Below are 17,106 nucleotides of genomic sequence, written 5' to 3' on the forward strand. Positions count from 1 at the left end.
GATTTATAAAGTGAAATATGTCACTTTATATAAACTCTTTGAATATTCTATTTCAAACTAATGTGGAATTTAATATCTTCAACTACAGTTTCACATTTGTCTTTTTAAAATATTTGTTTTTTTTTAATATTAATATAATATTTATTATGATTTTTTATTAATTTATTTTTATTTATTGTATTTTAAATAATGTAATTATTATACTTTATTTTTAGTAAAGTTAAATAATATTCATTTTATTATTGAAATCAATAAAATTAAATATATATTTATGTATAAATATTTTATTGCATGCATTATATATTTATTTATCTCTTAATTTTTTTTTACTTTCATTGGTTGAGATAAAGAATTAAAGGAGTTTAAAGGTACTACAACATTATCCCAAAGTGTTTAAACAATGTAAATTGAGAAATGCCATTCCCAATCATAAACCTATCTCTTCCTCTTCCTTCTCATCTCAATCTCAAAAATCCCTCACAAAAACAACCAAACTTCAACAATTTCAACCCCTCACAACTCCACAAAGCCATTTCAACCCTAAACCTAACTCCAACAGAACCCACCCCTAACAAACTCATCACCTCCTCTCTTCTCCTCAAAGCATGCATCCGAACCGGCAACTCCCACCTCGGCAAACTCCTCCACCACAAACTCACCCACTCCCAACTCGTCCTCGACTCAGTCCTCCTCAACTCCCTCATCAGCCTCTACTCAAAATGCGGCGACACAGAAACCGCACTTTCCATTTTCCAAAACATGGATACAAACAAAAGAGACATCGTTTCATACAGTTCGATGATTTCTTGTTACGCAAACAATGGAAACTCGTCGAAAGCAGTTAATATGTTTGTTGAATTGCTTCACCAAGATGGGATTTTCCCTAATGAATATTGCTTCACTGCGGCCATCCGTTCGTGTTTGGATTCGGGGTTTTTTGAAACTGGGTTGGGTTTGTTTGGGTTTGTTTTGAAGGCGGGTTACTTTGATTCTCATGTTTGTGTTGGTTGTGAGTTGATTGATATGTTTGTGAAAGGTGGTGGTGGGGATTTAGATTCTGCGCGTAAGGTGTTTGATAGAATGCGTGAGAAGAATGTTGTTACTTGGACTTTGATGATTACTAGGTTGGCGCAATTTGGGTTTCATGGGGATGCTATTGGGTTGTTTTTGGATATGTTGGTGAGTAGTGGTTATGTGCCGGATAGGTTTACGTTAACTGGTTTGATATCGGTGTGTGCTGAGATTGAGTTTTTGTCATTTGGGAAGGAATTGCATTCTTGGGTTATTAGGTCTGGATTGGCTTTGGATTTGTGTGTTGGGTGTAGTTTGATTGACATGTATGCAAAATGTGGGTTAATAAGAGATTCTAGGAGAGTGTTTGATGGTATGGTGGATCATAATGTGATGTCGTGGACTGCGCTTATTAATGGATATGTGCGAGGTGGGGGAGGACAAGAAAGGGAAGCTATGAGATTGTTTAGTGATATGATGCTTCAAGGTTGTGTTGCGCCGAATTGCTTCACGTTCTCGGGTGTTCTCAAGGCTTGTGCTAGTCTTCCTGATTTTGGGTTTGGTGAACAGATTCACGGGCAATCGATTAAATTAGGCCTTTCTGAGATTGATTGTGTAGGGAATGGTCTTGTTAGTTTGTATGCAAGGTCTGGCAGAACGGAATGTGCTCAAAAGTGTTTTGATGTTTTGTTTGAGAAGAATTTGGTTTTGTGTAGTGGGGTTGATGATGATGCAAGTGTGAAAGATTCGAATTTGAATTCTGAACAAGACTTGGACCGCAAAATTGATTACACTGGAAAGGGAGCTAGTTCATTTACATATGCTAGCCTCTTGAGTGGTGCTGCTTGTATTGGTACAATTGGTAAGGGTGAACAAATTCATGCCAGGGTGGTGAAGATGGGATTTGGGACTGACCTAAGTGTAAATAATGCTTTGATCTCTATGTATTCCAAGTGTGGAAACAAAGAAGCTGCTTTACAGGTCTTTAATGACATGGAGGATCGCAATGTCATAACATGGACCTCTATCATAAATGGTTTTGCAAAGCATGGTTTTGCTACAAAAGCACTAGAATTGTTCTATGATATGCTTCAAACAGGTGTGAAGCCTAATGATGTAACTTACATTGCAGTTTTATCGGCATGTAGTCACGTCGGTTTGATTGACGAGGCATGGAAACACTTCACTTCCATGCGCAATAGCCATGGAATTGTTCCAAGGATGGAGCATTATGCATGTATGGTTGATTTGTTTGGTCGATCTGGATTGCTTTCAGAGGCTATTGAATTTATTAACTCAATGCCTTTTGATGCCGATGCATTGGTGTGGCGAACATTTCTCGGTTCTTGTCGGGTTCATGGGAACACCGAGCTTGGAGAACATGCAGCAAAAATGATTCTTGAACAGGAACCTCACGATCCGGCTACCTATATACTATTGTCGAACTTGTATGCTTCAGAAGGGCGTTGGGATGATGTTTCAGCCATTAGAAAAAGAATGAAACAAAAACAGATTACAAAAGAAGCAGGTTCTAGTTGGATTGAAGTTGAGAACCAAGTGCACAAATTCCATGTAGGAGATACTTTACACCCTAAAGCTAAAAAAATATATGAAAAACTTGATGAATTGGCTTTAAAAATAAAGAATGTAGGTTATGTTCCAAATACAGATTTTGTTCTTCATGATGTGGAGGATGAACAAAAGGAACAATATCTATTTCAACACAGTGAGAAACTTGCAGTTGCGTTCGCACTTATTAGTACACCAAATTCAAAACCTATAAGGGTATTTAAGAACCTTCGTGTTTGTGGCGACTGCCATTCGGCGATAAAGTATATATCAACTGTTACTGGAAGAGAGATTGTTGTGAGAGATGCAAACCGGTTTCATCACATCAAGGATGGTAAATGCTCTTGCAATGATTATTGGTAATCCACATACATCCACATGAGTTTCAACTTGGCCTGTAAATTTTGTAGATTTATTCACCTTCTTGTTGCTTAGACTGTACAAATGTTGTGAATGTGGAAGCTCAGCTTTGAACTACTAGCCGATTGTCAATGACAGTGAAATAGAAGCATTTATTTTTCCATCTGTTTTCAGAATGTTGAGACATGATCCTGATCTTAACTTCAAATATTTATTAAAACAGTCTGTTAATGAAATTTCACCACCACTGCAAAACATCAAAAACCTGAAATTATACAAAAATGAATATGTTTATATATGAACTTCGTTCACAAAAATGGATTTAACAATCCAGACTCAGCAGTGGCCTAGGGCCTCCTTTACGCCTATTTCATTTGAGTTCCTCCATACATTATAAATTCGCATCTCTGCTAATTTGGTTTTGCTATGTACAACAAAAGTTTTTCATAATAGGAAGACATTATGGTAGTTTAAACTGTTTCAAACACAAATCGCCGCTCCAAGAGTTCTGTTAAAACACCCTTCATCTTCTCAACCGAAACAGGTTTCAAAACAAGGCCATTCACACCAGCTCTCGTACAGTTTTCTCTACTCCACTTGTTGGTGTTTCCGGTGAGAGCAACTATAAGTGGTCTATCTTGACGATTCACAAACTTCTCTTGTATACGAACCGCTAATTCATAACCATCTAACCCTGTACAAACATCCATGAAGACCACTTTGTGTTCCTGCGAAACAACACGCATACATTCTTCGCTCAAGCCTACAGTAGTGACGTCGCATCCTAAATGCATAAGAAGCCCCTTTGTAGCTGACCTGCTCACCCTGCATTACAAGTTTCACCGTGCGTTATGAGACAAGCAAGCAAAAGAGTAAACACAGCAAATATATCAGCCACTAAACAATTCTTTTGATTTATGAGTTCTTTAGATTGCAAGTAGAAGGTGAATAACTGAATAAGACTGCATACATTATGGATATTTTCTTTTCAAGCTATGAAGTGAAAATGACAAGGAACATACAAATTGTTAAATATAAACTCACGTATCTCCACCAAAGAGTTTAAATTTATACTAGAAATATTTATTGATATGGTTTGGACAAACAGCTTAACTAAAAGCTTATAGAATAAGTGCTTATCATATAATGTATTTATGTATTTCTATAACAAAAGATAAAATAAAGTCAAACTGTTTTTATATAAATTGTTTTCAGAAGCAATATTGGAAAGTTTATAGAAATAAGTTGAAAACAACTTGTGGTATATAATAAATTATTTTCCTAAGTTTTCCATACTTCTGACAATAGATAAACTCACAGAAGCCAATACAAAAAGGCCCGCAACTTAATACACCAACAACCACCATCATGTCTTTTATTATTAAGTGGAATCAACTAAATAGATCAAACTATGTCATAGACAATATTTTAAAAACCAAACCAGACGGTTGAATCGGTTGAATTGTGATCTAGCAGTCTCTACGGTTCAGTTATTTGAACAGTTCAAACGCAGTTTTGTCCTGGTTCAATAGGTTTAAAATTGTCGAACCATGACCAGGAGGTCCTACTAGTTTGTTATTCGGTTCAATTTTTAAAACATTGCTTCGTCTAGGGATTGTAAATTAAAAACTTTAGCAATTATACCTTGATGTATATAGACTTATTTACTTTGGACTAGTAACAAGCAATATCAGCATTCAGCAGTATTATCATGCTTTCAAGAATATATTCGATCCCAAGACATAGGGGCTTAACGCTTAAAGTAAGAAATCAAGCTTAGTTTACTTTTCTAAAAAATAACCAGAATACTTAAATAGCTAGTAAGTGACATAGTAACAAATTTTTGAACTGAAAGTGTGGAAATGAAGCTGTTACTGACCCATTATCATCCATGACGAGAATTTTGAGACCGGCAATGTTTGTAGATCCATGGTTTACAAGAGCTTTAGGTTTATAAGGTAGCTTAAACTCATTTGATCGGTCTGGGATTCCGAGTTTTACAATAAAACTGACTGTACATCCTTTACCAATACCCTCGCTTTCGATCCAAATATGGCCTTCCATGAGATTCACAAACCTGCTCACAATTTAAAAATAATGTACACAATCAATAGGAAATCACAAATAAGGATTTTGAGGGGAGCAAATTCCAATTTTGTAATGATATAATTACCTCCTACAAATTGCAAGGCCAAGCCCATTTCCAACGGGATTTCTTGTCGCTAATTGGTTTTGTGCAAACTTAGTGAATAACTTCGGGATATCTTGTGGATTGACTCCTGATCCTGAATCTTTTACCTATAATGCGGTGGAAAAAAATCATATTTCACCGGATACAATACGCCACAGAAGAATATTAGTCAAGCTTGAAGAAACAAACCTGTACTCGCAAATAAAAATGGCCATCACTTGGCACTGGTAGGAAATCAGGAAATCTGATATCCCGGAAGGATTCAGGCTTTGCAACAAACGCGGTGATTGAAATGCTTCCCTCTTTTGAGAACTTAACAGCATTACCAACAACATTGAGAAGAGTTTGCATGAGACGCTTTTCATCACCAATTATATACACCGGCAAATCTGATGCGAAATGTAAAGTGAGTGACAGCTTTTTAACACATGCAACAGGTTTAATCAAGTTAAGCACCTGCAATCAGAATAACAAAATGTAACATCATCAAGCTTTTTAAGAAAATCAAAGAGCATAAGCTACAAAACAGACTACTACAGTTGAGTTTTTTAGGATTTGCACGAAAATTTACCTCTCTAAACATTGAATGAAGGTTAAACGTTGCTGTTTCAAGTTGAAAACTGCCATCTTCGAGCCGTGAAAGATCTAAAACATCATTGATGAGCGTAGCCAATAGATTGCTGCTTTTCAATATTGTTTCCACCATCAGACGTTGCTCGGCAGTCATATCTGTTTCCTGTAACAATGAAGAGAGTGCAATAATTGCATGCATCGGAGTTCTCATCTCGTGATTCATAACAGCCAAAAAGTCATTGCGAGCATGAATTGCAGTTTCTGCTTCTCTTCTAGCCATATCAAGTGCAACATTCTGCTCCATAAGCTGGTCCCTTGCCCTCATCGACTCTTCTAAAATTGCAGCATGCGAAAGAGCAACAGCTACCTGGTGTAGGAGACAATTGTAATAAGTAATTTTGGTCTGATTAAAATAAACGAAAAGCAAATGACATGTAAGGAAATATGATTGAAAAGGAAATGAATAAAAAGGAAAATTACTAACCTGATCAGCAACTACCTCAACGAGCTCTAACTCATGTACATGCCACTGTCTAGCACTATCAGATGGAAGCATCAAAACCATCAGAGCATAGCTTCTAGTTGAAACCTCAGGCCAATCATATATTTGAAAATTAGAAAGATTTAAGAGTGGCACCCGAATAGCAACTACAGCCCCGGGCATGAATTTTGCAGAATGAGGCCGTAATCTAGCAACTGGAACATTTGATGAAATTTTAACTGCGCGGTTGCTACTAAATACTTGGTTAATCACAGGAAGATTAATAGGTACTGTATATCCAACAGGGTTCTGCTGTCGCAACGTGTAAGAGAGTTGAAGCTCCAACCCAGTACGTGTCGGCATCCATAACGCGCATTCCTCTAGTCCAAGAGTTCTACCGAGTTCAACAAGTGTTGTTTTCAGTATTGTATGTCTATCAAGAGTACTTCTGATCTCATGAGTCAACATCCTAACATGTCGACCGGTTTCTTCCTGCGTACGAATCATACCCATTTCTCTATCAAGATCCGCCGCCTTTTTCTTCAAAAATAACTCCCTAGTTTTAACGCTTAATAGATCAGGAATAATATGTACAAGCATAAGGGCAGTGGCGCATGATACCGCAGCAGTTAAAATCTTAGCGGTGGCCATTACAATCGCTACGGTTCTTGTATGAATCGTAAAGGTCCATAAATTAATTAGATGTGTAGCTCCACATAGAACTATGAAGGCACCAAACTGAACAAGAACCCATCTATATGGAAATACCGCTGATTTCTTAACGAAGTAGATAAGCTCGAGCGGGATTGAGAAATAAGCAAGGGCAATGAAGAAATCAGAGATATATTGGTACTTCATTAATAAATCATCCGCCGGCCATTGCGGCTCCACACAATTGCAGGATTCCATAGTGATTGAATTGAACATTGAACCACCTCCGCCGATTCACCCTTTATCACATAACTACATTACAAAAATAGGAAAATCTAAGCATCATATACATGAATTAAACAGAAAACACAACTATAAACAATGTTGTCAATCAGGGATCACCAAAAATAGCAGTTCTCTAGTTATCCGGTGTTAGACGGTAAGTAAAATCTAGTCAAAGACGGTTCCAATCTGAATTCAAACTTCGGTACTCACGATCAATTCAACCTTCACTAAAACCCATTAACCACTTGAATCCAACCACTTGGTTATATCACTTATATCAATATAAACTCCCTCAGAATCAACATAAGTAGAGAGCTAAAAAACCAGCAAAGACACATTCATTCCAAATGAACATCAATAACAAAGTCAAAAATACAAACAACCTTCAAAATATGGTCTTTCTCTACACCCAATTACCACAAAAGCTACCATGAATTAAAAACTAAACCTTTTTTTATTAATAACAACAAAAAAATTATCCTAATCTCAAAACCCAGCAGCATTATCCCAGTGCTAACTAAACCCCCAAAATCACCTTAACCTTAATTTCATATAGCTATCAAAAAACAAAAATTGTGTACCCAGTGTTCAGATTAAAATTAAACACTATCATAAACCAAATTAGTATCTGAAATTCAGCTCCTAACACTCTACCATTTACATACTTCACAAAAAATTCAAGGTAATTTAAAAATATATATAATTTTGGGTATACATTAATTAAACAATAATAAAATTAACAAATCGGAGTGAATTTAAATTTGAACATAAAAATAGAAAAGAATAAGTGTGATCTATGAAACTTACATGGAAATGAAATGAATATAGCTGCAAAGGAAGAAGAGAAGAGAACTGAACAAAGAGGAAAAGAAAAAGAAAAGAAAAGAATAATAATTTTTGTAATATAATATTAATATAATAGAAACAAGTTGTGTTTTTGATATTAGAAGAACAAGTTGTATAAAATAATATAAAGTTATAAATAAAATTAGAATAAAATATTATTATATAATAAAAAAGTAATATTTATGAGGGTCAAGTTCAATGAATTTAGGTGTATGGAAAAGTAACGTTACCGTATATGACAGAGACACAAAACTAAACATATTATCTATAAAATGGAATAAAGTTACAAATAGTCAAATTAGCTTAGAATTGATTCTAATGTTCTTAGGTTTTCAATGAAATATCTAAATAAAACACTCATAGATTTTCTAGTTAATTCAAGACAAGTAACATTAAAATAGTATAATGTATTTAGATATTGTATCGTATAGTATAAGACACGTAATAATATTTTTCTCTTTTAAATTTTAAGTTGTTCAGTAGATAATTTGTTTTAAATTATAAGTTATTTAAATATACCAATGAATTATTTTTCTTTCAGTCGTGCACAAGTATTTTACAGATTGAATTTAATTAAAATATATTGATATTGTAAAAGGATTTTACAAAATCAGTATGTTGATAGTGCATAATAATTAATCTCTTACGGATTTATCATCAAATTTATGTTTGGATTAATTTTTTAAAGAGTTAAAAATAATTTTAGAGGTGTAAAATTATTTTTGAAATAATTTTAAGATATCTAACTCTTTTAAAATATAATTGATTTTGTATCTAAAATTGATTTTACAGTTATAATTTGTAGTTTTTGAGTTTAAATGTAATTTTCATATTAAAGTTTAGTGTTCAACTCAATGTTGCATAAATTTATCCAAACATGACATTTTATCTTCAACTCACTTTTAGTTAGAATTGATTTTACATAATCAATTTTTTCAAACTCAATTTTTTTCATCTCAGGACCAAACACGCGCTACAAATGATAGATAAAATGTTAAGTTTGTTCCCTATAAAAAGTGACAAATGGTTTAAATTCCAGTAAAATGTTTAATGAGGATGATTGATCTCTCATTTTTAAATGTTGAGAATGTGCCAACAAATATTTTTGACAATCAAATCAATAGAGATTGTGAGTGTGGAGTTTTAAGATTTAAATTAGTGTGCTTTCAAGTCTGGACGATTAAATACACATAGCAAGGGTTTAGAGGCCATAACACATTTACAGGACAATGGTCTCTACTGGTCTTCCCCATCGCACACGACTTAACCTAATATGTGTTTAGACATGTTCAACGCATAGTACAACCATATATACTCAATTTTTTTGCTTAACGTAATATGTGCTTAGGCATGTTCACCACATATTGGTCTTTTCATATATATGATTTATTACATCATATTTTACCTGTTTGTTTATAAATTACCTATATTTAAAAGGTTATACGTGATGTTTAGGGTGTTGATAATGCTTAGAGTTAGCTCACACAGAGTGGTACAAAGTTATATTTATGTGGTTTCTAGGTGAATGATGATCCCCATCCTCTCAACCTAAAGTTGGGGCATTTATAGAGACTTGTTAGGCTTGGATCCTTGCATCCAGGAGTGGTATTCTCCATCTTCCCTCGGGAGCATGACATACGTGAGAAAACATTTTTCTCTTATAATCATGGAATACATGGTTTTCCTCTTTGACTGTCTCATTTATCATGTTGGCGCATAAGTTCACGTCTTTACCCACGTTCATTGGACAAGGTGAAAATTACAATGGATAGCCCAAATCCAATATGGGCGCCTTATGATAAGTCATGGGAGATCTAAGCGCCACACTAGCACTCTTTCGAGTAAGTTTTGTATTACTTCTTCTAGGCCATCTTCTTTTAGGCTTGACAAACTAATCTGGTTCATATCCCCTCAAGCATGAGGATATGTAATGGGCGAAGTGATTTAGTTTGAGTATTTCACGCCTTTAGAAATATGTGACAAAGATCGTCTTAATTCGACCGCCCAAGATAATCCTTAGGGACCGAGACTTTAAGTTGAGTCCATAAGGTGAGACTTTAAGTAGAGTCCCTCACGCGAGACTTTAAGTTGAGTTCCTCGGACGAGACTTTAAGTAGAGTCCCTCATGCGAGACTTTAAATTGAGTCCCTCGTGCGAGACTTTAAGTAGAGTTCCTCATGAGAGACTTTAAGTTGAGTCCCCCAAGTGAGAATTACAATGTCTCGTTCATTCCATTTCCTATTAAATGGTCCATGTCATAATGTACTTTAGGATATGGCCAGAGGCCCAACATCGAGGAGTTTGTAAAATCCTAAGAGTCTTTTATACTGATCTAGCATCCATATTGCCCCTTAAGCGACAAGGATTCTTCAGAGAAGATCCAACAATCATGTTGCCTTTTGAGCGACAAGGATTATGTAAAAAGATCCAACATTCATGTTGCCTCTTAGGCAGTAAGGATTCTTCAGAGAAGATCCAACATTCATATTGCCTCTTGGGCGACAAAAAATTCTTCATAGAAGATTCAACATTCATATTTCCTCTTGGGCATCAAGGAATCTTCAAAGAAGATCTAACGTTCATATTGCCACCTAGGCTACAAGGATTCTTCAGAGAAGATCCAACATCCATATATTACCTCTTGGGCGACAAGGATTCTTCAAAGAAGATCCACCATTTATATTGTTAGTCAGTTATAACGATGACCCTCCTTTTGAAAGTTTTCCAATTTATAAGATGGTGCTAACAAAAAAAATTAAGAAATTTCATACATTGGTACACTAAATGTCTCTCTCCTTATTGAATAGAAAACATTAATTGGATAAATGTAATAGTATCTCAAGTTAGATAAGTTCCACGTTCTAGGGATGATTCTTCCATCTAGCTCCTTAAGTTTGTAAGCTCCATGAGGTAACTTTTGACATACGTGGTATGGACCTTCCTAGTTGGGCTATAGTTTTTGCCACAGTGCGAGAAATACCCTAGGGTGCTTGCACGCTCGAGGTGATAAAAGAGTCTTCACTGAACATTATTTATTCCAGAAGGAAAGGATAAATATTGATAAAACCCTTAAAAGAAAAAGAAAATGGTCTTCGTAACCAAATTCGGGTTCAGTAGTCGATTATGCAACGGGAAGATATTAACACCCCTCACATCCATTGTACTCAACGGGAACCATTTAGTTAGATTTATAAATAAAATGTTAGTTTATGTTATTTGCTTTCTTCGAGTTATTAAAATGTTTGAAAAGAGAAAGAAAAGGATCCCAAAAAGGTTTTTATTAGGGTGCTTGACAAGATTGCGAGTCTTTCTCCTACGTATCCTCAGGTGCGATAAAGCGATGTAGTCCTCGGCAAAACAAAAGGTATTTTGGGGTTTTTTGTTATAGTGCTTGACGATATGGGGAACTACATACCTTTGAGTTCCCCGTTCTGGGCAAGACAAAAGTATTTTTGGAATAAATGTTTTTGTTTTGATATTGAAAACGGTTTGATCGATGGTAAAAGGGTCGAAAAGAGATAAGAGACGCGAATTACAACGTGGGGTTGTGAGTTCAAATATGAGGGTGCAAACTCTAACACGGGGCGTAACTTAATGTAATAAATCGCACGAAACGCAATGTCACACACCAACACGAAATAACATAACAAAAGGATTGAAGCACATATAATATATTCAGAGCAAGCACACATTCATCCCAAATGAATTGAAAATTAAACGTGACAAAGTATATCCATACCCCATTAATAAAAGCGCCATGGAAACATGACAAAGTGGAGGATCTCGAGTGACACATGATATAAGTTAGCATGCTTCTGACATCTGTCACATCTTTTGATGAATTATGCATTGTCCTTCGTCAGAGTGGACCAATAATAACCCATCTTGAGCAAATTATGAGCAAGAGCTTAACTGCCAATTGACTACCGTACGTTTCATATATGTTATCTAAAAGTCTATGAAACGTTCAGATAGTTCACAAACCTTTTTCATAAATTTGATCAGCTTTGGTTCCTTTGTTTGGTATCCTGAAGACCTGATTTACCATCAACTGTGAATCACTCATAGCCTTGAGGCTTGAATTTTCCATATCTAGGCAGAAAACTATGTCAAAAATGAGGGCTTCATACTCGCCGTAGTTGTTGTTGACTTTAAACTCAAACTTTAAAGATTGTTATATCAGGAGGTAGTATGGCCCCTCTAGTACTATTTCAACGCCATTTCCCTTCAGGTTCGAGGCACTGTCTACGAATAGTATTCATATGCAGAGAGTCTCCTCGCCTTTCGACAAGCTTAACTCTATTAGGAAATTAACTAGCACTTGCAACTTGGTGCTCCCTTGGGGTATATACTAGATATCATACTCAAATAACTCCAAATCACAAGATACCATTCCACCTGGTAGATTCAACTTTATCAAATCTTGGTGAATGAGGTAATTGATTTTTTACCATAATATGGTGCTCTTAAAAGTAAGGTATGAGCTTCCTCGTCGTAATCACAACCGCCCAGGCGAGTCTCTCGGTCTTCTGGTACTTGTCTCGATAACTTTAAACACCTTGCTTACGAAGTAAACATGTCACTCATTTTTGTTTTTCTCTTGGACGAGCATAAATCTCATTGTATGTTCATTAACAAACAAATACAGATAGAGGGGTACACCCACCTCTAGGCGTGTCAACATGGGAGGTGTCGCTTGTCCATGCAAATTTCTCATTCTTCTTCAAAGTGGGAGAGAAATGAAAGATCTTGTCACCTCCACAAGAAATAAAATGGGTTAGCGTGGCTAACTCTCATATATAAAAGACCTCACATGAAAGGAAATGTATGATTCAAATACATTCTCACTCTTACATCATTTTTCATTCTCTCACAGGCTTGAGTGTTGAAGTGTTAACCTTACAGGTCACCCCTTCTTCGTTATATTAGATGATTACTCCATCGTGGTAAGGTTCTATTCAACGTTCACCAAACAATTATGGTTCCTTTACGGAATAATTGTGTTGTATATGGTCAGTGATTCAAAGCTATTTGAAGTTATCCAGAGAAGCTTCAACACCTGCTCCTCAAAGTCACAAAAAGGTAGTTTTCCCTTCAATCTTGAAAATATGCACTCATAGAACAGAATCGAGAAACCGTCATAGGAGTTACAAATTCTCTTTGAACCCTTGACATGGGAGAATGACCAGTCATAGGACGACCCCCACCTCAGTATGGGTGCTCTCCAGACGGACGATACTGTTAAAGTAAGAAACCGGTCCCAAGGATTCCTCATCCACCTGGAGGTATTGAATGACGTCTTCAGGTAGCGCCAAACCTTGATGTTCCTTCTTGACCATATCTTCCCAGCTTTCATGAAAAAGATAATGTCAGTCATGAATCTTGGAATGGATTTTAAAGATGATATGGTCTCTAATTAACCTGACATTGGGATCCCAACCACACTCTGCCCTAAAAGATTTAATGAAATAATGAGCCACTCGTTCGTTTCGGGAAACCGTAGCAAGTTTCATATCTATAGAAAGCAGAAGAGGAAGGAAGGGATCAGGATCCATGACATCTCCAACATCATGAAAACTATAGGGCTCGTAACCATCTTCAACAAAACCCCCTCAAATCCATAGAGGTATCGCTAAGTACGACAAGGTTGCCAACATGTTGGTTAACTTCTAAAGGGTCATTCGCCATTCATGGGTTACAATCCTAGTAACGAAAGAAGAATTATCACTATTGGATATATTATCACATTTGTGGGTACATTTCCTATGTGAGTCATATCTAGAGCAACAAGGGAGAGCAATGAATTTTATACAGAAAAGAGAAAGATGGTACATGAGGAAATAGAAAACAAAGATAATTGTTATAGGAGATAGCTTAGAAGGTGCGCTGAACCAGGGAATGTCTAACCTAGAGAAGGGAAAAAGATTGAAGAAATGAGTGTTGATAAAGTTCGGAGAAGAAAATCAATGTGTGGAGAAGAAAAAGGGGTTTATAGTTCGTGTAAAGAGCGAAAAGAGTTTTTAAATCCCAAGTTACCATTATATAGAAAAGCGAGACAAATCAATCAATGGTTTAGAAAGAAAAGAAAATGGAAAGGTAAAAAAAAATAGATCTTGCCTGGAGAATACAACGACACTTGAGTGCACTTGAGTATCCTAGGAAGAAACGCCATTCTCCCTGGTCTAGAAACCTAGGGTCACGTGTCAAACAAATTTTGTGAAACGTCTTCATGATGAGACTCACATTTAATGCACTTATTCTCTAGATTGTTCTCGTCGAATGCTAAACTTCTTTCACTTCTCAAAGCAACGATCTTGGTGTAGGGAACTCGACCCCTATAAAATCGGTGCCATGCCACGAGAAATCTTAGGGACAATTATTTTGCAAAGGAGGAAGCATACCTTCGATCTAGATCTGGACCGCTTCTATTAACTCTCATATATTAACGGACTCCACGTGAATGAAAAAATATGATTTAAATTCATTTTCACTCTCACATCAATTTTTATTCTCTTATTGATTTGACGTTCAAATGATACCCTTACATGTCAATTCCCTCTCCGTCATAAATGAAGTGTTAAATTATTTATTTCTATAAAATTTATAAATTAAATTAATTGATTTCAATTCTGAACCCATCTAAAAAGTGTTAAATTGTTTATTTCTAAAAAGTTTATAAATTAAATTAATTAATTTCAATTAACATAAGTTAACCATGAAATAGAACTGGTGGAGTTGTGATGGGTGAAAGAATACACTTGTCGGATGCTAAATGACAGAAAATTGATTTAGGCAGACACATCATTCATGCTTTCACTTTTTCACTTATGTGTGTGCACAAAGCCTTTTCATGTGAAGTTGTTGCTCGTGGATACCATTATTATATATAGAATAATAATGTATTAGTATTATAAACCACATACCTAAAACAAACATAACACATACTTTACTTGAGAAATAAAATTACTATATATAATCTATATCAGAAAATTGCTCATTCGGCTCAGTTTGTAACTAACCAACATTAAATAATCATAAACCATATGCAGACAGAAAATATTGTACCATCTCCAAGTTCTCTCATACTTTTAAAACAAGTCACTGTCTATGGCTTTCTTGAATAACAAGGCATTTGTTCAACTCATGCAAGTTTTAAGTGGTAAGTAGTAGAGTTGAACTTATATGATTCTGTTTTGAAATTATTGGAACAAGATATGTTAGATTAGCTTCACAAGGTTCAAAACATGAGTAGCATAGAACCATATCTATGTCTGTTGTTACTATGTTAAAATTATTATGAAACTGCATAATCAAACATTGATAAACAAGAGTTGTAAGTACTAAAACAAGAAACAAAGTTTGCAATAAGCTCTAAATACTTGTCAACTCAAAAGTGGTTGCAGTATAAGTTGTTACAGTGTCTTTTAAACTAAAATAATTGTTAATTGATTAAGAAGCATCAACATATAGTGATGCCTGCAAGCTTTAATATTAATAAGTTTGTTGAGGAGCTTCATAACATAAAGGCTGGATAGCATTTGTGACATCCTCTTCCTCTTCTAAGCACTTCCAAACATTCATGAAATCCTCTTGTTCTAAGCTTCCCCACATATTTGTGAGATCCTCTTGTTCTAGGCATCCCCAGTCTGAAGTTTTAGAATTTGTTTCTTCAACCGAAAAGGCAACTGGACTATTATCATAACAGAAATTATAATCCTGGATGTTTGTGTCTTCCAAAGAAGCAGCAGATCCAACAATAAACGGCTCTACATTGTGTGTCTGCATTTCACTTGTTTTGTCAGACTCCAATACCGGCAAATAATGGTTGGGAAATTGAAGCAACTGAGGTTCACTTTTCATGTAATTTGTATGCCAATCATAATCCCAAATGCTTGTGCTTTTTGAAGAAGAATCAGATCCAACAAGATCATGTGAATTCATTTGGAGCAATGAAGGGCAGTTAGCAGCCATACTATCATGGAAGTCGAACGGTGTCGCAGATTGGTTAAGAACAGTTGGAAATAAACTTGAGCTTTGATATTGAATAGGCCGAATTAGTGTTGAAGGGCCGACTCCACTCATGTTAGGGAGGAGTAAAGTTGAGGTTTGGTTTACAGGAAAGTTGTAGGATTGTGGATGAATGGTAAACGAGGTTTGAGATTGAGATTGTGGATGAATGGTAAAGGAGATTTGTTGAGATTGAGTAGGGTTCAGAATCATGGTTGAAGGAAGTGTGTCATCTTGTTGATGGATATGGATAGCCTTTTTCTTACTGAGTCTATATTTCTGCATCACAATCAATATAGTTAGTGCCTTTGGTCAACCATAACCACAATATTCATCATCAATATATATATCTATATGTATGCAGATCGGACATTATTCATCAACATTTATCAACAAGAATCATCAACGTTTATCAAGAATCATCAAGAACATTCATCAAGAACATCTATCAAGAATCATCAAGGTTTTTGAACAAGAATCATCAAGATTTATCAAGAAAACTATGATCAAGAATATACATGCATGCTGCGGATGGGAAAATATTGATCAAGAAGGATAAAGATTTATCAAGATTTGGGAAGAAGTATACCTGGAGATGGCTTGCAACATGTTCCCTGGTAATTCCATCAACATTCATCAAAGCAACAATTTTTCTAGGAACAGCCTCTGCAAACAAGAAAGAATGTCGTATATATTAGGAATGAAAGAATTGACGGAGTGAAAGAACAAGTTTGTAGTAGTAAACAACATAGATACCGTGTAAGCCAAGTAAATGAACAGCATGGAGAAACTTTGCATGAAGGTGAGGAGTCCAGACACAACGAGGTTTCTTATTATGTGACAGAGAGACATTGTCATCATCATCATCTTGCTCTTTCTTCCTTTTAGCCATCTTAGTAACAATTGAAGTGAAAGTATACTATTATATAGACAGCTTTGGGTGAAAGTGATGTAATAATAGGTAGAGAGCGATTGTGTTATTAAATAAGGAATATATAGACAGCTTGTGTTATATACACACAAATTTTACTTGTCAATCCAACTATTTAACTTATTTTTTTGGAAAACTCCGATATTTTTTAATTTTTTTCTAAAAATAATTAATTTTTTATCAAAAGTTTTAGAAAATTCC

General features: G+C 35.4%; 3 protein-coding genes across 3 annotated transcripts; 1 reads left to right on the plus strand and 2 right to left on the minus strand.

The window, feature by feature from the left end:
- The first annotated feature begins 373 nt into the window (after positions 1–373).
- LOC127105965 (pentatricopeptide repeat-containing protein At3g49170, chloroplastic) lies at positions 374–3,105 on the plus strand. The gene has a single exon (XM_051043190.1). It carries the CDS (start codon positions 415–417, stop codon positions 2,941–2,943), a length of 2,529 nt encoding a protein of 842 aa, XP_050899147.1. The 5' UTR covers positions 374–414; the 3' UTR covers positions 2,944–3,105.
- Positions 3,106–3,211: 106 nt separating this feature from the next.
- Positions 3,212–8,079, minus strand: LOC127105966 (ethylene receptor). Its single transcript, XM_051043191.1, has 7 exons — positions 7,929–8,079; positions 6,189–7,148; positions 5,703–6,071; positions 5,321–5,587; positions 5,114–5,238; positions 4,820–5,017; positions 3,212–3,765 (listed from the first exon to the last, which is right to left on the minus strand). The coding sequence occupies exons 2-7, from the start codon at positions 7,110–7,112 to the stop codon at positions 3,411–3,413; spliced, it is 2,238 nt and encodes a 745-aa protein (XP_050899148.1). The 5' UTR covers positions 7,113–7,148; positions 7,929–8,079; the 3' UTR covers positions 3,212–3,410.
- A 7,379-nt stretch (positions 8,080–15,458) lies between these two features.
- Positions 15,459–16,866, minus strand: LOC127104632 (two-component response regulator ORR24). Its single transcript, XM_051041809.1, has 3 exons — positions 16,731–16,866; positions 16,564–16,640; positions 15,459–16,253 (listed from the first exon to the last, which is right to left on the minus strand). Exons 1-3 carry the CDS (start codon positions 16,864–16,866, stop codon positions 15,459–15,461), a joined length of 1,008 nt encoding a protein of 335 aa, XP_050897766.1.
- Positions 16,867–17,106: the final 240 nt, after the last annotated feature.

Source organism: Lathyrus oleraceus, chromosome 7 (genome assembly GCF_024323335.1).
Source record: "Lathyrus oleraceus cultivar Zhongwan6 chromosome 7, CAAS_Psat_ZW6_1.0, whole genome shotgun sequence".
Lineage (NCBI taxonomy): Eukaryota > Viridiplantae > Streptophyta > Magnoliopsida > Fabales > Fabaceae > Lathyrus > Lathyrus oleraceus.

Excerpts from the sequence above, each read along its gene's own strand:
- LOC127105965 (XM_051043190.1), top strand. The coding sequence starts at position 415 with ATGCCATTCCCAATCATAAACCTATCTCTTCCTCTTCCTTCTCATCTC.
- LOC127105966 (XM_051043191.1), bottom strand. The coding sequence starts at position 7,112 with ATGTTCAATTCAATCACTATGGAATCCTGCAATTGTGTGGAGCCGCAA. Across the intron at positions 6,072-6,188 it reads TTGAGGTAGTTGCTGATCAG|GTAGCTGTTGCTCTTTCGCA; the intron begins GTTAGTAATTTT and ends CTCCTACACCAG. Across the intron at positions 5,239-5,320 it reads ATTTTTATTTGCGAGTACAG|GTAAAAGATTCAGGATCAGG; the intron begins GTTTGTTTCTTC and ends ACCGCATTATAG.
- LOC127104632 (XM_051041809.1), bottom strand. The coding sequence starts at position 16,866 with ATGGCTAAAAGGAAGAAAGAGCAAGATGATGATGATGACAATGTCTCT. Across the intron at positions 16,641-16,730 it reads TCATTTACTTGGCTTACACG|AGGCTGTTCCTAGAAAAATT; the intron begins GTATCTATGTTG and ends TCTTGTTTGCAG. Across the intron at positions 16,254-16,563 it reads ATGTTGCAAGCCATCTCCAG|AAATATAGACTCAGTAAGAA; the intron begins GTATACTTCTTC and ends ATTGTGATGCAG.